At 42.7% G+C, this 23,162-nt stretch overlaps 2 protein-coding genes across 5 annotated transcripts in view; one reads left to right on the forward strand and one right to left on the reverse strand.

Annotated features, from left to right (window-relative positions):
• Positions 1-3,165: 3,165 nt before the first annotated feature.
• Positions 3,166-16,185, forward strand: LOC130921590 (potassium voltage-gated channel subfamily H member 1-like). Of its 4 annotated transcripts, none has more exons than XR_009064380.1 (4): positions 3,166-3,265; positions 4,768-4,847; positions 4,980-5,132; positions 15,662-16,171. XR_009064380.1 is itself a non-coding variant. In XM_057845665.1 (2 exons), exon 2 carries the CDS (start codon positions 15,662-15,664, stop codon positions 16,073-16,075), a length of 414 nt encoding a protein of 137 aa, XP_057701648.1. In that variant the 5' UTR covers positions 7,931-8,020; the 3' UTR covers positions 16,076-16,185. The 4 variants fall into 4 exon arrangements, 1 of the variants encoding a protein (XP_057701648.1); XR_009064379.1 differs by having other exon boundaries at positions 3,167-3,265; positions 4,756-4,847; positions 15,662-16,166; XR_009064377.1 differs by lacking the exon at positions 3,166-3,265 and having other exon boundaries at positions 4,479-4,847; positions 15,662-16,172.
• A 3,267-nt stretch (positions 16,186-19,452) lies between these two features.
• LOC130919347 (protein-cysteine N-palmitoyltransferase HHAT-like) overlaps positions 19,453-23,162 on the reverse strand; it is a 359,144-nt gene continuing 355,434 nt past the window's right edge. Inside the window, exon 12 of the mRNA XM_057842015.1 lies at positions 19,453-20,185. Coding sequence (XP_057697998.1) covers positions 20,172-20,185 — 14 coding nt within the window. The 3' untranslated portion in view covers positions 19,453-20,171. The remainder of the gene's footprint in view (positions 20,186-23,162) is intronic.

A 23,162-nucleotide genomic window follows, 5' to 3' on the forward strand; every position in this document is an offset into this window, starting at 1 on the left:
AAGAAAAAAAAAAAACAGAAACATTGAAGTAAAAAGCAAAAAGTAATAATGTCACATCAGCCATGAACAATAAGTTGTCTGTTTGAAGTGTACTGTTCAAGTCGTATGTCATTTGTGTTACAATGACATGTTTGCACAGTCGTCGTATTGATTTGTATTAATGTTGTTCAAGTCATACTAGCTGTTATAAATGTTCACACTTGAATTCTTACTGTTTACAAGACATTTTCATATACTTAATGTTTAGACTGCATGTACAATTGTTAAACATGTTAAATTGAAAGCTGGTAAATAAAAAAGAGAAACAGTACAGAAAAGCAGTTTCTTTTCAGGTCAGTCACGTCAGCCTCTCGCCATAGTACACGCACACACACACCCACGCACCCCCCCCCCACACACACACACACACACACAATTTAGTTTTTGTGTCTCCGTTTTTGTGTTTGTTTTTGTGTCTGTCTGTTTGTCAGTTTTTGTGTTTGTTTGTCTATCTGTCAGTTTGTATATTTGTTCGTGCCATGTGAGAGAATATTCTCAAAAGCTGGAGAGGTCATTAGCAAAAAGAGGAACCGGCTGAAACCAAATGCTGCTGAGATGATTCTGTTTTTAAATAAAAATGTGTGAAACACCCAAATCCCCATCCCAGTGTCACTAGCATTCTATACACCTACCATCAAGAGTTCCCTATTGCACAAGCATTTGCGTATTTCATTTAAAAGTAACACAACAGCTTTTGTTTGTTTGTTTGTTTTCATTATTATTATTTTTTTTTTTTTTTTATTAATCTGGGGGAAGAATAAAGAATACATTTCAGGCTAGGGGTCAAACCCACTACTGCTCGCACATCAGACATAGTATATAACCACCATACCACCCACAGGTTTCATTGTTCAGATGACACTTGGTCATTTGGTTAGATGAAAATTCAATATATTTTTGTCCAGAAGATGTCACCACACTGAATTGTGTCAAATGCCTCGTAGCACGGAACCATCTCAACACATTTGCTTCAGCGGTACAGAAAGCAGCGGTGAAGCAGTGTCGTCTGTCGTGACTCACTACACTGATTCGTGGCAAATGCTTCATAACACTGAATGAACCATTTCGACACGTTGCTTGATATTGATTTACTGCTTCAGAAAGCTAAGGTTTCTCCATCACTAGTACTACCCTAATTTCCAAATGTTCCACGTGACGTTGAGACGTGTTTGATGCACGAATTCTTCTTTGTTTGTATGTTTGTTTTCTTTTGATGCACGAGTTCTTTAGAGCGTCATCCTCCAGCCTTTGTGTCGTTGGACGTGCGTGCGTGACGTAGTCAAGCTTGTGTGTCTGTCACAGAGCGAAAGAGGCTTGCGTCGTATTAAAGGGGAACTTTGAAGTAAGGTTGGCCAACCATGTTTTTGAATAATATCAATGGCTAAACAATTATAAGCATATTTTCATTTTTTTTTTTTACGCAACCCTTCCAGATTCTTTGTTTAACCCATAGCAACGCCCTTGACAACGAAAATGCTTTTCTTCGGCAATCTTCGGAAATCTTCGGAAATTACGTCACACCGGGAAGTGCGAGGGAAGTCCGCCATAGAACAGTATTGTTTGTTGCATTGTTTCTCGGTAAGATGCCACGGCGGTGTGTGGCGATGTTTTGTTCTCACTCAAACGAAAAGTTGTATGAGTGGCCAAAGGATAGCAGGGCACGTAAATGGACATCTTTCGTTCGCACGAAGCGAATGAATTTCATGCCATCATCGAGTAGTGTTCTCTGCTGCAAACACTTCGAAGATGCCTGCTTCCTTAACCGGTCTGCTTATGATCAAGGATTTGCCAAAAAGTAAGTGTGATTTTTGGATAGATGACTGATGACTTTGTCAAAGCAGAGGCTGCCAACTGTTGTGGAATGAACAGTATAAGCTAGCGACGTTAGCCGAGGCTATCCCCGATCATAGTTGTTGTTGCGTTCGCTAGGTTAAGCGTGTTTAAATTGTGCGTCATCTACGATCTTGTCCGAAAGGGTTAATCCACTATCAATCGGGAAAGGGGTGTGGATGTGCACATAAGCGGGTCGGCGTCGCGATAATTCACGGTCATGTTGCAGATAGCCTTCTAGTTTGTGTTTCGCCGCTTTGCGAGAGCCGCTGAGAGGTGACAAGTGTTGCTTTTAATGTCTGGCAGCGAATCAGCGAGCGCGCAGGCCACGCAGTGAATCATGGGAAATGTAGTCTCGGGACAACACTGAATTGGTGCTTTGTAATCTGTTCGCTTGTGTGAAAAAACTACATTTCCTCACGCCATTATTGATGCCTCAAAAAAGTGGAGAAAGTCATCGGCGACTGTGATATAGTGGATATTATTTAGTTGTAATACGGGAATTGACCAGTAGAGTGTACGCATGTCATTTAGATGTGTTATTGTTTGTGCCTTACTCCTTCACTAAGAGAAAAACGTTATTGTTCAGAGTCACTTGGCAAGACGTTGAGTAAAGTTGTAAAAGCCAATAAAGGTGTCGTGTGGGTCACTCGGTCAAGATATAACAACGACTCATCTCCTCCCCCCCCCCCAACGTTTTTGTTTTATTATTTAATATGCAAGAGAGCTGCCGGATCTGCCAAAATGAACATGAAGTCTGATTTTTTTTTTTTTTTTTTTTAACAATGTCATCAGATAGACAAAACCATAAAATTATGTGCAAATGCCTGCATCTTCAAATCATGAAAATAATAACAGCCTATATCTTACCAATGTTGTAATCTCGATGGGTCTTGTATCCATTCCATGTCAGGAAGTCTAGGCACATTGTTGGCATCCTGACTGGCGTCTGACTAATAACATAAAATTCCAATCTCCTCTTCTTCCTCCAACTCTTCAAAAACTTGGATCTCCTCCCTTGCGCTTGATCTATCGCTGTTTGGATCATTGTTTGAAGGGCTTTGTATGGCGGCCGTATGTATGGAGGTGCCATCGCGTTCCCGGTGTGACGTATTACTTCCGGGTTCGTCCCCTTTCAGGCTCGAACTTCGGAAACGCGACTATTTTGTCAAATATACAACATATAAATTATTTTTTCATGCTTTATTTGTTGGACAATGTTTAATTACTTTACTTGTGACCCTATTTGGCATGTGAAGAAATTAGTTCCAACTACAGCTTTAAATTCTCCTCTGAAGTTTATCTGGCTGATCTTCTATCTGGACCTGAGAGATGAAGAAGGCACAATCGCTCCTTTTCCAAGCGTTGACCGTGCTTGGCATTTGGGCTTCGCTTGGTGAGTTCACGTTTTTATTTGACTTCAAGGTGCCTCACTGCAAACGTTGTTGGGACTGGATTTGTTTCTTCAGATCATTAGGGGATCAATATAAAAGGGCATTTTATTGGCCCCACCTCGGGGAAATGTATACTTGTCAGATTACTAGACATATTAAGCAAACTGTCAGTCTCATTTGAAACAATGGAAACAATACATTATACATCCGCGGTTTTGAGACACTTTCTGATCCGACTGTGAACTTTTGAAAAAAGGGTGTAGTAAAGCCTATTTAAAACTAACGACTGACTTTAAGCATTGATATGCCACTCATTTAACTCACTGACCGCCACTGACTGAAAACCTGAAACATTCACTTCGGTTTGCCTAGGAAGGCTGCAAATGGATTGGACGTCTAGCACCGTCATTGGCACAGAAACGTGAGAATCCATAGCCAGTCCTCCCAGTTAAGAATAAGCGCACTTCTGTTGTTGTCAGTAGTAAGCTAAACGAACCAAAATTATACATTAATACAAATGTATATATATAACTATTTTAAAACTATTAAAATTATTATGAATAAAAAAAATAACACTAAATATTACTATTAAATTTTATTATAATAATTTTAATATTTTAATAATAATAAATTTAATAAATTCATAATAATTTATAATTTAATTTTATAGTATTATATAATACTATATTATTAGTAGTTTTATTATTACTAAATATACTAAATATAATAACACTAAATATATGATACTAAATATTGACTAATGGCAGTTAAATACTCTTGTAGTTTAGTTTTGGTTAGTTTTAGTTTTATACTAAAGGGTCATAGTATTTACCTATGATATAAATAAATATCTACTTTTTTAAATTCCATTATAATCTTAATGATTTTTTTAATCAATAAATTATCAATAAACCCAATAGATTTGTATTAATGTATAATTGTATTTTTTCATATATAAATAAAATTAACATAAAAAAATAAAAAATAAATACATATATGTTACAGTTCTACATGGACTGAGGTTTTCAATGCAACGCTTCACATTCCAGGTGTTTTGTTTCACACTGCGAGATGGATAATTTTGTATGTGGTGCTTGTGTGTGTGTTTTGTCATAATGTATCAAACGTAGGAAGAGAATGTCCAAAAGACATGTGCTTCAACACAACAGAAACTTAGCTCCAAAACCATTGTCTGTGATCTCAATTGATCTGGATCATGAATACATATAGGTTAAGGTGCTGGAGGGGGAGGGATAATTGAACTTTTAATGACCGAAGGGAAAACAAACAACAACAAAAAACCTGCAGTTGAACACAATCTTGATGACTTTTACAATTGTTGTTACAATATGATTAACACCCCCCACCAACACAAACCTATATAAAGACAAACCGAACACTTTAAAATGCAACTTTTTTTCACCTCGACCTATAACCTTACTCACCTTGTCTTCACTGATGCAAAAGCATCTATTGCACTTTCATATGACAGTTGTTTTGGAAGGGCACTTCTTTCCTGGACTTGGTGGGCTTGGACTTGGTGCTGATGTGGATAAGTTCGCTGTAAAATGACACATTTCAAAGGTAAAGCGTTGGTCAACAACATGTCACTTGTATTCTGCTTGCCTTTAGCCAAAGCATCGAAAGCGTTACTCTTTGCACATCCTAAGTGTGTGTGGGTGTGTGCGTGCGTGTGTGTGGGTGTGTGTGTTTCAGACAACCCTATGCTGAGAGCTACAAACTCTTTTGTGAACAAGTGATCCGTCAAAGGATTATCGTTGACAAAGAAGTGCTCAGAATGGACAAGCCAAGAAGGTTGTTCGTGAACATCGTTAAGAACCATGAGGATCTTGATGCTTCAGACTACAGGTAATTTATAAATATTCATACTAAAAAGTATTTATTTTTTTTTTATATTTAGTCTCTGAAAAAAAGCCTTGAGAGAATGTTTCATTTTGTTCTCTTTGGTGTATTTGTGTGAATGAGAAATATAAGCGCAAGAGTGAATGTATTATGTGGGTGTGTGCGATGTGAATATGTGTGTCTTGTGCTCATCTTTCCCTTTAACTTTCCGCATCGCCAGATGTCATCGCCAATCGCCAGCCTGAGCGGGGGAAAGAGGGAAAAGAAAGAGGGGGAAAATGGGAGAGAAAATGAAAAAAATTGGGCGAATGTCCACGAAAACAGCAGAAAAGACGAAAAGAAGTCAATGGGAGGACGGGGGTGGGATGCGTCACCAGCTGGAATCGAACCACCGCTAGCCAGAACAGTGGTGACTTCCTGTCACTTTTTTTTTTTTTTCAATCAAACTTTATTCCTTCACACATTACGTCAGCGGTGACTTACAGTCACATGTTGTTGTTGTTTTTTTTAAACAATCAAATCTTTAATTATTAACAATACGTCATCAGATTTTGTTTTGTTTTGTGTGTTTGTTTGGGGCCTAAATGTATGTAGTAGTAAGGAGGATTTCAATTGCAATTACACACACAAAGAAAACTGTATGATTGTAAAGTAATGTATTAATGAAAATGTTCACAATGTTACATTAACATAAAAATGAGATTTATGTATCTCCACCATTATGTCATTTTAAACACATAACAGTTATTCATGTCCACAAATATAACACTAATAACAACTGGAAATTCTTCAACAACAAAAATAACATCACGTATGTCCAAAAATATGGATTTTACATTGTGAGAAAAAAGTGGGAATTATTCACAACACGAACTATTTACAACATGCAAATTTAAAACACATATTTAAAATATAAAAAGCGAAAAAATCACACAAGCAAAATAAACAATATTCAGTTTTGAAGAAATGTCAATGTTTGAATGTTTATTAATTATATTTACATTGTGAGCATGTTCCTCACACATTTTTGGCATTTGTACTCATGGTTTTTCTCTAAGCCGCCTTTTCTTTGGGGCTTCCCCCCTTGCCTCTCGCTCCTGGTCTTCGAGCGCGACCCTTTTTAGTCTCCACTAAAGTATGCTGCTCGTCTCCAATGGGGCCACGCTCGCGATTGGCTGCGCCGACTTGGACTTGGTTGGCGCTATTCTTCAGCACTCGCTCGTGACTGGCTGCGCTGACTACGACACACTCGCCGGTCATCTTCGCATTTACTCGTGATTGGCCGTGCTACGTCGACCCGCTCGCTCCATCCGCTCTCTCGATTGGCACTTATGCCTTTCCCCCGCGGAAGTGTTAGCTTTAGTGACGAAAAACATTCGGATATATCGGACAGGCATTAGGAAACGTTATGATATGTTAGGATTACTTTAGGATACGTCAGGATACGTTAGGTATACGTGGGCAGGCCAATCGCCGCAAGGTGCCGCCAGTTCATCAGGCAGTGTGTGTTCAGTATTCAGCTAATATGAGTGATGCTGCCACTCAAACTGATCAAAGCACGTCCAATGCAATTCATTCAATGCAACACAAATGTCCCAACCCCATTGATAAAGCAATAAATTCTCATCACCGGAATGGCATACATGTGAAGTCAAAATCCATTTTAGGGGACTCCCTCTGAAAGCTCATCGCGAGAATGGCAAGAGTGCCAAACAGTAATCAGAGAAAAGGGTGGCTACTTTGAAGATACTAGAATATCACGTTTTTAGTTATTTCACCTTTTTTCTAAGTACACAATACACACGTGTGCAATTGTAGCAAGTTATAACAGAATTCACCGGCGGAAATTATGTTGGCACGTTGTGTGGTTGGGGGGGGGGGGGGGGTACTTTGTGAAGGGAACAGCTGGAAATAACTGTTACCTTCCGCGGGTCGCATGCCAGACAGACATTGCTATTTCTTGCAGCCTAAATGTCAATAAAACAACGCGGATTAGCTCCGTGGTTTGATACTCCGCATCCTTCCCTAGCTCGCCACACATTCATAGTTTTATTGCCTTCACTGAGAGTTTATAATGTCAATGGTCAAGAAAATAAAAAGGCACGAATGCCAATGTGTTTTGGCCTGTACTGTATGTAAAGCATACGACAGCTCTGGATGCTAACAATCTAAACAATTATATTGGAATGAGTTTGATGACGCAATAACTCACCTTGAAGATCTGCTGACAAAAACCTGAGTTCTCGACAACATACGCTCTCTCGCTCCGTTGTCATCGAGATGCACTTGCCGCAAGTACACCAGAAGTTTAGCCCAACTCTTGCCTCATCAGGTATTTCTTGCTCTGCATTTCGCCTTTGCTGCTCGTCTTGTGAACGACCGACAGTGCTGTCCTGCTCTTCACTTTTCCGCTCTGGTTCAAATTGGAAGGGACGAACTGACGAGATGTTGCTAATGAATGACACGCTGAAGTCCGGCAGCGGGATTTGTGACGTCACAGCACTGCGACGTCAACAACCATGGCGAACAATCAGTTAAAATAATTTTACAAATTTTTTTAAAACGAAAACATTAAGAGGGATTTAATGTCAAATCATTATAACTCATACTAAGATGTATCTTTTAAGAATTACTTGTCTTAAAACTAGAGGATCACTTTAAATTCAAACCATTGCATTTAAACATGTAGATGGAATATTCGCAGTTAAGCTTGAACTATTTTCTCCGCTCCAGCGGAGCACTTCCGGTTCCGTGCACTTATTGTGAAGGCGGATTCACGCTACTTCCGGTGCGCTACGCCGCAACTTGACGCTGGTTTAGAATCACAGCATAGCAACACGCTAACGGCCTACCACGCAAAACAATCAGACGAACCAACATAACACCAACAAAAGGTAATCATAACAATTTGTCTGCGTAAATATGAATGCTGCTTGTGATACTCACTTTGCATTTTCGCACAGCAATGAACAAACACACAATTAGATGCACGCTCACGTCTTGCATCCACCCGTGACTTTCTTACAATTGACTTCCGCATTCTGGTACGGTGCATGCGCAATCCAACTTTTCACATATTTACGTCAGCCAAATATGGGAATCAAATGATGCTGAAGGCATTGAACGAGCAACTGTGAACATCTTAAGCAAACAATCACATAACTTTGTAGCCTTTTCTACATAACCTAACCATTACTACATGATAAAAATGCCAGGTTTGCATGTTGCGTGTTTTAGATCCCCCTGGTGGTGAGTTGCAATGTCTTGTTTTTCTGATCAGGCATATTTTGGCCACCTAACGAAAGTCAAGACCCACATTAACATTAAAAAGAAATGAAACCATTGTTGAGGAAGAGCAAGTTTTTGGTCTCATTAATTGACGGGCATAATTATAGTTCTAACCGGACTATCTGCAGTGGTATCCAACCTTCATCACATCAGCCCAACTATATTTCACATGGTCCATTCGAGTCGGATGGATAAATACAGCAGACAAATGTCCACCGAAGATGAGCACAACAGACCTAAACGCTCAATTCAACTCCCAGTTTACCTAAAGGATTATGAAGTCATGCGAGATAGCAAAGAGGAAGAATCAGAATATATAGATTCTTCAGAAGATGGCTCATCAGAAGAAAAAAATATTGCCAACTGCATCGCCGACGAACAAGCAGCACAACCATTGAGCACGCAGGAAGCAGCGCAGACATGTAACGAGGTCAACATCTTGAAAGGATTAGAGATCCAGAGTCCACGCGGTCGACACCGTGAGTCTCCCGGTCCACGCAGCCTACGTCACCGTGAGTCCCAGAGTCCACACAGTCGCCATCGTAAGTCTCCCAGTCCACGCACTCACCGTCGTGAATCCCAGAGTCCACGTGGTCGACGCCGTGAGTCTCCCGGTCCACGCAGCCTACGTCACCGTGAGTCCTAGAGTCCACATAGTCGCCATCGTGAGTCTCCCAGTCCACGCAGTCACCGTTGTGAGTACTAGAGTCCACGTGGTCGACGCCGTGAGTCTCCCGGTCCACGCAGCCTACGTCACCGTGAGTCCCAGAGTCCACACAGTCGCCATCGTAAGTCTCCCAGTCCACCACTCACCGTCGTGAGTCCCAGAGTCCACGTGGTCGACGCCGTGAGTCTCCCGGGCCACGCAGCCTACCTCACCGTGAGTCCTAGAGTCCACATAGTCGCCATCGTGAGCCGCCCAGTCCACGCCGACGCCATCGTGAGTCTCCCAGTCCACGCAGTCAACGTTGTGAGTCCCAGAGTCAACGTGGTTGATGCCGCGAGTCTCCCGGTCCACGGCGACGCCATCGTGAGCCTCCGAGTCCACGCCGATGCCATCGTGAATCTCCGAGTCCACGCCGACGCCATCGTGAGTCTCCCAGTCCACGCTTACGCCATCGTGAGTCACCGAGTCCACGCCGACGCCATCGTGAGTCTCCCAGTCCACGCTTATGCCGTCGTGAGTCCCCGAGTCCACGCCGATGCCATCGTGAGTCTCCGAGTCCACGCCGACGCCATCGTGAGTCTCCAAGTCCACGCAGCACCCACCACAGTGAGTCTCCGAGTCCACGCTCACGTCGTTGTGAGTCCCAGAGTCCACGCCAACGCTTTGGTGAATCAATAATTCACATTACTACTTCCAAAGATCTCACCAACGACATAATGAGAGACGTTTTCATAATTATGACTACAATTATGAGTCAGGTGACCCAAGGAACCACACGTCACCTTTTCCTAATGAAAGACATTCTAGTCACTATCATTATGATCGACCTGGTGGCAGATATGAACCTCCGAGGTACAGCACACAGCACGAACATGCATATCGAGGGCCAACCCCAACCATTCCCTATTTTGTGCATGAGGACCCTCGAGAGTTCACTTGCCTCAAAGTTGCGCTTGATAATCTTCTGCCGCGAGATGCTACAGAGCAGTTCAAATACCAGATTTTGCTGGATCATGTCAAGTTGGATGAAGCGTTACTTCTTGCTGATTCATACTGCAGCAGCCGCTACCCCTACAGTGACACTATGAATGCTCTCAATGAACAGTACGGTCAGCCTCACCAGTTCGCGCTGAAACGCATCGCCGAGCTTATGGACGAGCCAAACATCAGAAGCGGGGATACAAAGGCATTCCGGAAATTTGCTTTAAAAGTGCGTGCCCTGGTTGGGATGTTGTTTCAGTTAGGTGATCTTGGGCAAACAGTTAAAATGTGGTTCACACGTATCCAGAATATTAACTAAGTTGCCACATCACCTCCGAGCAGATTTCAAGAGACACGTAAATCCTCTCCAAACACCTATCCCCACTCTTTCGCATTTATCAGATTGGTTGGAGTATGACGTCAGGGTTCATAAAGATATTTCGCAGTTTCCCAACAAGTCCAGCAGAGACCGCCCTTTCACAAGGAAAGAACAACCAAGAGAGACTCAACCAATGGGCAGCTTTGTGTTTCACAGTAGTGAGCTAAAGCAAGCTGAAATGAGGCCTTCTAAGCATGGATCTAAAGAAAATACAAAAGAACCAACTAAATTCTGCCCTTTTTGTAATACAACCCAACATTTTCTTAACCAGTGCGCAAACTTTAAAATCCTAACAAAAGACCAAATAGACAACTGGATTCGTTCATACAAGAGATGGGAGATACGGGCGTGAACATTTGTGATCACAATGCACTCTAAAGGCAAGATGCAAGAAGTGCAAAGGAAAACACTTAGAGGTGCTCCACGAAAATAATGAAATTCAAGATCACAGCCCCACAACCAGCATTCCAGTCGGCAATGACAACATTGAAATAATGTGCTCCACTGTTGAAACACTGTATGTGGATAAACCTACTAGAAGCAACAAAGTGCTGCTTAAAGTCATCAGAGTCATCCTGAACAATGGAAATACAGCGCTGGATACCTACGCCGTGCTTGATGATGGCTCAGAGCGAACCATTCTACTCCATGAGGCATTCCAAGCCCTAGGACTTCATGGGAGCCCTGAGGATCTGCATCTAAGAACAGTACGACAAGACGTCTGTATTGTCCACGGTTCCTCTGTATCCTTCACACTTTCATCCGCTACCAACCCAAGTCAAAACTATGAAATACGCAATGCCTTCACTGCCAAGAAGTTTGCTCTGGGGAGTCACTCCTACCCAATAGATACCCTCAGAAGAAAATATCTCCACCTTAAAGACTTGCCAATTCCTGCTATAGACCAAGCACAGCCACTGCTTTTGATAGGTTCTGACCATCAACACCTCATCCTCCCAATAGAGCCAGTCGCCTTGGGCCTCCAGATGGTCCAGCAGCAGTCAAGAAAATCTTGGGATGGACCTTACAAGGCCCATCAAGGCACCTAAATAGTGCTTTTCCTTCTGGACATTGCTTCTTTACTTCCGGTCATCTAACTCAAGCCGACCTCTTCACTCATGTTGAACATTTATGGCGACTTGACGTTTTGCCTTATCGCAGTGAAAAGGCTGTTACAAGATCAAGAGAAGACTCAGAAGCACTAAAGACACTGGCGGAAAGGAACTACCAGAGTGGAAGTGAACGGTGTCCAGAAGGTATGCAACACCCTTACTGTGGCAAAAGAATCCACCCCAACTTCAAGCACCTAAAGAAGCTGTACTTGCCCTATTACGTAGTACAGAGAAAAGGTTGGCAAAGGACACCATGAAGATTGTAGCCTATAAAGAGGAAATCAACAAACTCCTTAATTTAGGTTACATAAAGAAACTGTTACCTGCTGAAGTTGACTCCAGTCCCAGTTGGTACATTCCCCACCATATGGTAACACATAACGCAAAGAATCAAATAGTATTCAACTGTTCATTCAAGTACAAAGGACTGTCTTTGAACGAGCATTTACTTCCTGGCCCCACACTTAGTTCAAGTCTTCTAGGAGTCTTGCTGCGATTCAGAGAGAATAAAGTGGCCATCAGCAGTGACGTAAAGGGGATGTTTCACCAGGTACGCCTCCTGCCCGAAGACCAGCCGTACCTAAGGTTTCTTTGGCGGAACACAAGCAATGAAGCCCCAAGGGTACCAGTGGTTAGTACTTCCATTCGGAACTGTTTTCAGCCCCTGCTGTGCCACATTTGCTTTGCAAACTCACGTGATAAACAATAGTGAGCCAAACGAAGATGTCCGAACGGCAGTTACACGTTGTTTCTACGTCGATAACTGGCTGCAGAGCCTACCCTCAGTCCAACAGGCACAGTCCCTCGCCAACAAGTTACGTCGTATACTGGAAGAAGGCAGTTTTGAACTTCGTCAGTGGGCAACCAGTCACCCAGAGGTAATCAAACACCTACCTCTCGAGTGCACATCAGAAAGCACAAAACTCTGGTTCACCCAAAACAGCCACGACCCTCAAGAGTTCACACTAGGGCTTATGTGGCACTGTCGTTCGGATACGTTGTGCTACAAACCAGCTCCTTCCATCAGAGAGCAGCCTACTATGAGAGTCGTCTACAAGGTGCTTGCCAGTCAGTTTGACCCTTTGGGATACATCAGCCCATACATCACCATAGCCAAAATATTAGTACAGAAACTCTGGACGAAAAAACGAGAATGGGATGACCCCAATTTGCCTGAGGATTTGCTCAAAGCTTGGACATCCCAACTCGACGAACTTTCCCAACTCACCAAGATCTCATTTCCAAGGTGCTACACCGAATCCAACTCGCATCATTCCACCTGCAGTAGGACAGTTCACATATTCAGTGATGCTTCAGAGCAGGCATATAGATCGGTGAGTTACCTCCGCACTACCTATCAAGATAATGAACAAGTATCCTTTCTGGCTGCTAGATCGCGCGTGGCACCGAAAAAACAGCTATCAATGCCGAGACTTGAACTTTGTGGTGCATTAATTAAGTGGAGCTCAACTTGCAGCAATGTTGAAAAGAGAGCTCACACTGGAGATAAATGAGTACATCTACTGGACTTACTCCACAACAGTCCTCACTTGGCTGCAGTCACAATCCTGTAACTATAAGGTGTTCGTCGGGACCCGCATAGCGGAAATCCAGGAGCTCACCAACCCAATGGCATGGCGATATGTGAACTCACAAAACAACCCGGCAGATGATATCACGCGTGGAAAAACTCTGTCCTACTTTAATAACCACAACCACTGGAACCAAGGTCCAGATTTCCTAAAGCAACATCATTCCAAGTGGCCAGTCAAACCGGTCATTTTAAATAACGACATTCCCGAAGAGATGAGGAAATCTGTGTTCTGTGGCCAGATTTCAAACTGCACAGCTCATCTGCTACGTGATCCACAACAATTTGGACATTTCCAAGAATTGTTAGAGACCATTGCTCGCAGCCTGCACGGGGCGGCAAGCAAAGATTACAGTCCATCTGCAGAAGATTACCGGCAGGCTGAACTAACAATTTTGAGAAAGGCACAGTGCGACAGTTTCCCAATGGAAGTGGAACATTTAAAGGCTGGGAGAGCTGTACGTCCCAATAGTCGTCTGTTGAAGCTGTCACCAGAGTGGGATCAAGAAATGGAATTGATAAGAGTTGGTGGTCGTCCCCGCCACTGTGATCTTACTACAGATTCTCTTCATCCAGTAGTACTTGATCCAGCCCACCACATCACCAAGCTTATCTCAAGACCTACGACCAGCAGCTACGGCATCCAGGAGCTGAGCGGGTCTTCGCAGGCGCTATTGGATTTTAAAAGGCAGACAAGCAGTGCGTAAACTCCAGTATGAGTGCCCACAATGTCAAAAATGGAGGGCAAAACCAGAAACCCCAAAAAATGGCTGACTTGCCCCCAGCTCGCCTCAGACTTCATCATCCAGCATTCTATTCTACAGATATGGACTGTTTTGGCCCCCTAGAGGTTAAGGTGGGGAGGCGAACAGAGAAACGTTGGGGTATTCTCTATAAATGTCTAACCACCAGAGCCGTGTACATTGACCTTATAACCAGTCTGGACGTTGATGCTTTCCTGATGTCCTTGCGCAGACTGATTGCAAGGAGAGGCCAACCTCATGAAGTCTACTCTGACCAAGGGACAAATTTCAAGGGAGGCAATGCAGAATTACAGCAGACCTTCAATGAACTTACCCGTCTTCTGAAAAGACAACTGTCTTCACAGCAAATTGACTTTCATTTAAAATTCCCCCAAAGACCCCACATTTCTTTGGAGTGTGGGAAAGAGAGATCAGGTCTGTCAAATCATAACGCCCTGCAGAAAGTGCTCGAGTTCTACACAGCCTTCTCCAATCACTTATCTCGCAATCTGCTGCTCATTTACAGCTTTCGCAAGAGGCTGAGTGATGTTTTCCCCGCGTGCACAAAAACACTAGCGATTGATAAAGAACCCTCAGGATCGCGAATCAGCCACACAGCCAGACAGGTTTGCGCGTGTAGACGGACACTGACGGTAAATTAACCCGTTCCCCCTTCCCTATCCTTCAACTCTGAATTGAACGAGTACAGTTGCGACCAATCATTACCTCATTCATATTAAGGTCACCCTGCCCAAGAGAGAGCACGGCTGAGATTGAATTGCTGGCCTATGAAGAGGCAATCCCTGCCCAACAGAGATCACGGCTGAGATTGAATTGCCGGCCTATGAAGAGGCGATCTCATCTTCGGCACTGAAATAACAGTTGACCAGCAGCGCGGCATGGGGGAGCGTAGGAGGGTAATGTTGCGCTATACGCGCTCTGCTGGGAAGTCCTGAGGTGGATTGAATAAGCGCTCAGCGAGCTTGTATTGGCCGCCGATGAAATCCTGTGCCCGGTTCGCTTGACAGCCAAGTGATACTTCACATGAAAAATGGTTTGGGTTCAGAGCTTTTGGATTCTGCTTTTGAAAGCTTAAGCTTTGTCCAAACTTTGACTTTGCCTGTGCTTCTATTCTGGCATCCCACTGACCTCAAATAAAATCAGGTTGCATTCAAGAGGACATATTATAGGAAAAAAAACTTCATGATAGCTTGAATACAAATTTTTGGGTCTCTGCTCAGCCATCACTTGTGAAATCAAACCATACAAGGAATCAAAACTGATCCTGATAATGAGATTTAAAGGTTGATGGCGCTAGCTTCCACTGGCCAGGAAGTAAATCGATGAAGAGGATTTGCTTAATCCATAATAAGTTGCGAGATGATGTATTGCGATGCTTTGATTAATCACTATTTTGACAAATACCTTAATAAATTACAACATCTACTGTCAGATATCTTGAAACAGGTGTCCCAAAAGGTTCAATCCTGGGTCCAGTATTTTTTTCCCCCTTTATATAAATCATCTACTGTCGCTACGGTGTATTCAAACATTCTACCACAATGTTGTTTTTTAACTGTAATTAGCCTTTTCTCTATTTTCTATGTCACTTCAGACACTTTAGATGATTTGGTCATCTCAATAACAGTAAAAGAAATTTAGTCTTTGTGCGTGTGTGCAGACATTTGTCTGAAAGGGACTGGAGAATAAATGCTCTATTTGTCTCCTTAATGAAAATTATTTTAAATCATTAGCATGCTACATTCTCTTTTAGATGGTGTTCCGAAAAATCAGCGATGTGAAACGAGAGGAAGACGAGGGTCAGAGGCGGAAAAACGAAGCCCCTCTCAACTTGCCTCCCGACCACCCGGTGCGTAAACTCTTCCAGCGCTTCCGGCAGCAGCAGGAGGCTCGGACGGCCACGGAAAAGACGTGTGAAGACAATGACGTGGAGAAGGGTCCCCTCTATGTGGAAATTCCCAAGACAGCAATCATCATCACCAGCATTGTGACAGTGACGGAAAGCCCGGCAACGCCGTCATCGCCGCCAAACAAGGCAAAATCAAAGGCTGGGGGCGCTTCGAGGAATCCATGGCGAAACCTGAGAACTGGAAAACGGTGTCCAAAGCCTAGTCCATGGAGACGTTGCCAGAGCGAACCAAAGGTCACGAGTCACAGATGCCCCTGAAGAAAACGGACTTGTGTGACAGCGGCATCACCAAAAGCGACCTGCGCCTCGACAAAGTAAGCGACTTCCGCTTGACTACGCAGGACCGCAGTCCCGTGCAGCCTCCCGAAATCAGATTTTCCTTCTGCCCCATTTCCGAGCAGACCCTACACGCCTCTCTTCAAGAAGTCAAGCTGGAACTTAAAGACGACCTGAAGAGCCTCAACGTCCCAATGTCGGGTCTGGAGGCGCAGCTAGCCGAAGCCCTCCAGCTCCTTAAATCCAGGACGCCCACCACTGGCTCTCCGCAAGGTCTCTTTGACATTTCCAGACCCGCCTCTCCAGAAGCCGACAAAGAGGAGGACATCTTCTCGTGAGCACTATAGGCACATTTTACTGTCAACCAAGCCGCAATCCGGTAATGGCCACTACAGACCCTACTCACCAACGTCACAGAATGACGTGTCGCTGTATCTGGCCGCCATATTGTCCGTCATTGTTTATCCGTATTCTCAAAGGTTTCAATTTGTCGTGCAATTTATAGTGCAATTCATGGAAGCCCCGGTGCTTTCAGACGCTGTAAACTCATTGGATGCGTTGCATAAAAGGCGTTATGTGGAAAAGCTTCAGTCTATCCATTCGCCAGATCCATATTTGATGCCTAAATCGATATTTTTCGACCCGCTGTCTTCGCCCTCTCTGCCAGACATCTGCTACCCTGATATCTAAAACCATCTTGTCCACAAAAAATCCTCCTATTCTCACGAAAGTTTGAAAAACATTAAGAGCAGCACTCTAACCAACATTACCCCGTATGACCCTTTACTTCCAATTTTCTAAAATGGCGACAATCAATCAAAAAAAAAGTTGACTGCGATGGCCGACGCTTCAAGGATAGGTGGATATTGGACTATTTCTTCAATAAAACATGCAACAACTGTGTCTGCCTCATTTGCAAAGAGACAGTCGCTGTTTTCAAAGAGTTCGATGTGACGCGATATTACAAAACAATACACGCTAACATGTACAACATTACAGGGAAGATACGCAGCGAGAAATTATAGCAACTTGAAGCTTGTTTAATTTCACAGCAGCAGTATTTCGCAAGAGCCCGAGTGTCGAAAGAGAACGCCACAAAAACAAGACTGTTGAAATTATGAATTAAAAAAAATAATAATAAAGCAACTGTGACACGCAGAAGGGCTTGCTAAAATTTGTTAAAATATATTGTTCTATGTAAATCAGCCAAGGTAGCCCCCCGCATTTTACCACACCAAATCTGGCCCCCTTTGCAAAAGGTTTGGACACACCTGTTTAACTGATGATCCGTAGACGAGGCCAGCTTCTTTCACTTGGTACCAGCTAAATATTATTCAAAATTTAATGATGGTGGAAGAAATAAGCATCTTGAATTTGAAACTGTATGTTGTTGGCGATTAGCCTCGCAATGATCTTAATTGTGCTTGTCAGCCCAAAACCCTCTAAATATATATTAAATGCATTTTACCAGATATAAAATGACTACTACATAATCCGTGGTAATCTTTTGGAGCCCAGTTTTCTTGTCGAATTGCAGCAGTCCATCTCGCTCTCCTCTCTGGGTCTCTCGGAATACGGTAGAACTTAAGTCTCTCCGTCTATCTTCTCTGTTATTGCAACCAACCGCCACACACGCCTTCACCATTTTGATTATTAATGTTAATGAGCATAAAAACACGCCATAACAGGAGGAATTTACGTAGCGGTAATGCGTCAACACGACGAGTTGACAGACAATATGGCGCGGAGGCGTGGTTGTGACGTCATGTGAGTAGGGTCTATATGGCAATAGTTGAGGCTGCAATGATATGGGGGTCGCCTTTTAGATTAGGCATCCAGGCATAGTCTTTTAAAGACTGCAGGCCTCCGTAGCAGGAACGCGAACGCCACAGACAAGGCACTGAGGTGGAACCTGCCGCGGGTTAACCTGAGTAGCCTTTTATCTGTAGATACCAAACGATGTGCTCGAAATGTTTGAGCTGCCACGTAAAATGGCATGGCCCCAATGTTGTATGCCGTCTGATTCCTTGCATGTAACATCAAATATACACATTTTCACCATGATATCATGGTATGTACTACATGTACGCAGACACTCTAGCGTTCTCTCGGGTGAAACAAACCCATACTGTCATTTGAACCAAGGCAGAGTGATTGTAAAACGGTAAATTGCTCGGATGATTTATAGCCTTTTTCGCTAACGCTGTAGCTTGAATGTGAGATGTATCAGTCGAAAAGATGGCATTCGATAAGTATTCCGATGAAGTTTATATTATCAGTGAGGCTAAGTAACTTTTCTGTTCCTTAGATTAATGCCACTGTTGTCTACTCTAAAAAAAACCTAACAAATTATTTTATACATACTACTGAGAAAAAATAATCCACAAACTTTGAAAGATTTGGTTCGCAGTCAATTCTTTCAGAATTGGCTATTCCTCGCAATCGTCTCTGTACAACCATTTCCGACATCCACTGGATTTATCCTCCTCAACCACAGTTCCCAAGTGATTCATTTGCATTTTTTCGAATCCTAAACCTTTTAGTCTATATCCGTTTATGGAACTCCAGACATTTTTTGCTATCTTTTTCAGGTCGAGGTCAGCAGTAGTCAACAACATTTCATCCGGAAGTAGGGTAGCGCCTATTGTTTACAAACATGAAACGGTACTACACGCACCTCGATAGGTTTGATTAAGGGCAAATGAAGACCTTTCCGGATTTTGGTGTAATTTTAACTTTGGACGAGTTCGTCAAAACAACCATGACATTATAAAAACGTAATTGCAAGGATAATTTGCGTTTTTTTAAAAAGTTTTTTTGCACACCGTTAATGGTCCCTTCGCAAACCCGGCAGTGTGACGTGGATTCCCCGACGCAGCAGAGAAGACTATCCACAGCTAGCATAGCAGCAACAACGATGTCAGTGATATTTCCACCAAAGGTAAGCATTCAGGATCGCTCTTTCGTGACGCTACCGATGGCAAAGGGTCCCAGGAAAGATTAACTACAATTAATCCCTACATGTTTGAACGTGAGGCGTCAGATGACGGTGATTTTCTTGACACAGCAGATGTCGTCATGACGCCAATTGACAGCTCGACACTTCACGAACGGGAGAGTGAGTGGTAAGCCTTCCGTGAGTGGTAAGCCTAAGTCCAGCATCGAGATTTTTTTATTGAGAGAATGCAATTACATGGTTGTATACTTTTCCATGCTCTCCACATAGCTAAAACAGGGTATTAGGTAATGGGACAGCTCCTACCGATCTAAATATTGTAAAGCTAGCCCAAATGTGGCTAAATGAATGATATGTTATTGATTTTTCAAAATAAATGACAAAACTATTTTATTTTCCAGGTGTTGCTGTAAACCGTCAAGTAATTACCCTTACAAGAGTATGCCTGTGTCGTCAGGAGATCCCAGACGTGAGAGCCAAACTTGAGGAGGCTGAAGCACTGACAGAGGCATGAATTACATTTAAAAAATAAAACCATAAATTGTAAACAACATTCTATTCTATTGGTATGTATTGTAATTACGTTCTGAAAAAATATTCAATAGGTTAGCTATGCTATAGCTAATTTATACCAAGCACACAATGGCACACATCAAAGAACAAATTTAGTAAGCAATACTAAGTTACTAAGCAATACAAAGTTGGGATAGCAACAGACTAGCGCAACATTGAAAAATGATAATGGCAGTGGGAAATATGTATTTACTCTTTTCTGTAGCATTAAGTGTTCTCTATACAAAGATAAATCATTATTAAAATATGAAGGTAACTAGATTTTTCTTTTAAAAAATGTGTACTGTATATATGACTAGTTTATGATTTCATGTCATCAAAATTTGCTACATTTATTTCTCCTAAGTCATCGTCATCTGATGTCGCAGACGGAAGAAATTCAGCATCTGGCAGGCATCATATAGGATCTCTTCAGTCGTCATTGCTGGACAACGCATCACTTGGGTCATCATATGACTCGACCCACTCTCTCTTGATTTTGGGAAACTGGGTTGCGACTGACTTGCAACGCTTTTTTCATCGTGGTGAGGGTTTCCGCCACTGAATTTTTTATGTTTGGCTTCCTGGAGAAGCAAAAAAAAAAATCACAGCAGCATGAAAATATTGGATGAATCCTAATTTTAATTTAATAATAATTTCTTGGTGATCAAATAATAATGCCCCAGTCAAAGCAGCATCTATTTGATGCTATTGTTCCCTCTTCAAATAGGCAGACCTTGATTTGATGCTGTAGTACAATAGTTATGTTTTATTGAGATGTATTTGATACATTAGGGCCTTGCAGGTGGATTGTTTTATTTATAGGCTTTATATTTACCCTGTGACAGGCCAAAAAACAATGAGCCAAGGACCTATTTGGTGCTGGGGACATTTGAATTTACATAATACCTATTGATATAGTAATAAAATCACATGAGTAGACCTGTCAGACAGAGGTTGCGCTAGACTTTTTCGGTGTCTGTCATTTTGACTGACAGGGTCATAAAAATCCGGTCATAATTTATTTTTACCCGTCACTTAAATTTTAAAAATGATGATAATGACATTGTGGTGACCCTTTGTTTGGCATAATTCACCTTCCGTACTTGTGTGTCCATTTGGCCGAGCGCGTTACCGGCTACGACACAGTTACGTGACAGAGACACTCAAGAGCCGCGCGCGTTCCGGCTTGAATAGAGAGTTCACAGAGAGCAGCAGAGCTACAGCGGCTGGACACAGCAATTCCAGCTAACAAGACTCTTAACATTGGATACCGCTTCAACATATTCAATAGTATTTAGTTTTCATTCATTTTAAATTAATATTCTGTCTGAACAAGCTTAACAGAGAATCCACACCGTGCCATCACACATCAAGCAGATGAATATGTAACTTTTTCTCCGCAGTGACAAAAACAGAGTCTTACACCTTCCTCCTGGTGCGCATAGACTTGAATTGCGTGCCCCCTTGTGCAGTCCCTGTTTTTTCACCTCTTTTATCAACACCATCGTCGTTTTGGGGCTTTTTGAAGAAACTTCGGACGCTCAGTTGCCTTGACATTTTTCAGAGTAAGGCCAACGACGTCATGCATCAAGAGAGACAATAGCTAATTAATATGCTCACTCGCCACCCTGTGGTCTGGGGTGTGAATTGCAACCTGTCAAAATGACAGATGGACTTCAGTTTTTCCCGTCACCATTTTAAAAAATCGGTCAACGACGGAAAATATTCGGTTAACGCGATCCCTGCTGTCAGCAAACGTATCTACTTATGACAGGGCAACAGCAAGTAAAAAAAAATGTCGCGCTTCAGCAAACAGGCAGCAGGAGTCCACTTCGTTTATCAACAGAAGTGCATCAAATTTTAGAATCAGAGGGTCTACTTACGTCTTTGTAAAACCAAGGTTGCATTGTTGTAGGTTTTCATAGCTGTCGTCGCTGAAATGATGAAAACAATGAGCCGATCGGGGACCTGTATGCATGCTCACAAAAAGGGTCCAAACCTTTGCAGGAGAATTTTTTTGGGACCACTCATAGAGTCTCGGGTCTTCCTGTGAGCAATTCATCGCTACACATCAAGATGGCATGACAAATCTCGCGAGTAATACCCAGAAAATGTTTGCAATACATGGCGAGGATAGCGTGGTGCTATATTTCCGTGTTCAGCGTGGTGGCGAGGCTCCCTGGAAGTTACGTCATCAGGTAGCGGTCGGCAGGGTAGCGCGTCTCTCGTCGCTATGGTGTTGCTATGGCCATAACTCAAAAACTACGCGGTCAATTATTATTTTTTTAATGTGACTTTTTGAGACAGTGAATGATGCATTAATACAATTCAACTGAGTAAAACACTCAAGAGTGAAATCCGAAAAGCTCTTCAGTTGCCCTTTAAGCGAGGTTGTTTGTGTTGTAAGGGGACGGTCGAGAGTTACGCCCCGGAACAAGTGAGTGATATACGCATTTTATTATGGTGGCGTCGAAGACGGTTATGAATTATACAGCGGCATGCTTGACAGCGTCCAGCAGTTATTGTGATAAATAGTTTCAGTGGAGGAGATGCTTAATGACAAATGGAATGCAGTTCTAATAGCTTAGTGGTTGTTTAGAACATGTTAGTCATCTCGCACTGGAACACGAAAAGAACCACAAACAGTACACAACTTCACATAGCATGAAAACCATGGATAACTAAAGTTATATGGTGCCTTGCAAAAGTATTCGGCCCCCTTGAATCTTGCAACCTTTCGCCACATTTCAGGCTTCAAACATAAAGATATGAAATTTAATTTTTTTGTCAAGAATCAACAACAAGTGGGACACAATCGTGAAGTGGAACAACATTTATTGGATAATTTAAACTTTTTTAACAAATAAAAAACTGAAAAGTGGGGCGTGCAATATTATTCGGCCCCTTTACTTTCAGTGCAGCAAACTCACTCCAGAAGTTCAGTGAGGATCTCTGAATGATCCAATGTTGTCCTAAATGACCGATGATGAAAAATAGAATCCACCTGTGTGTAATCAAGTCTCCGTATAAATGCACCTGCTCTGTGACAGTCTCAGGGTTCTGTTTAAAGTGCAGAGAGCATTATGAAAACCAAGGAACACACCAGGCAGGTCCGAGATACTGTTGTGGAGAAGTTTAAAGCCGGATTTGGATACAAAAAGATTTCCCAAGCTTTAAACATCTCAAGGAGCACTGTGCAAGCCATCATATTGAAATGGAAGGAACATCAGACCACTGCAAATCTACCAAGACCCGGCCGTCCTTCCAAATTTTCTTCTCCAACAAGGAGAAAACTGATCAGAGATGCAGCCAAGAGGCCCGTGATCACTCTGGATGAACTGCAGAGATCTACAGCTGAGGTGGGAGAGTCTGTCCATAGGACAACAATCAGTCGTACACTGCACAAATCTGGCCTTTATGGAAGAGTGGCAAGAAGAAAGCCATTTCCATAAAAAGTCTCGTTTAAAGTTTGCCACAAGCCACCTGTGAGACACACCAAACATGTGGAAGAAGGTGCTCTGGTCAGATGAAACCAAAATTGGACTTTTTGGCCACAAT

Source organism: Corythoichthys intestinalis, chromosome 1 (genome assembly GCF_030265065.1).
Source record: "Corythoichthys intestinalis isolate RoL2023-P3 chromosome 1, ASM3026506v1, whole genome shotgun sequence".
Lineage (NCBI taxonomy): Eukaryota > Metazoa > Chordata > Actinopteri > Syngnathiformes > Syngnathidae > Corythoichthys > Corythoichthys intestinalis.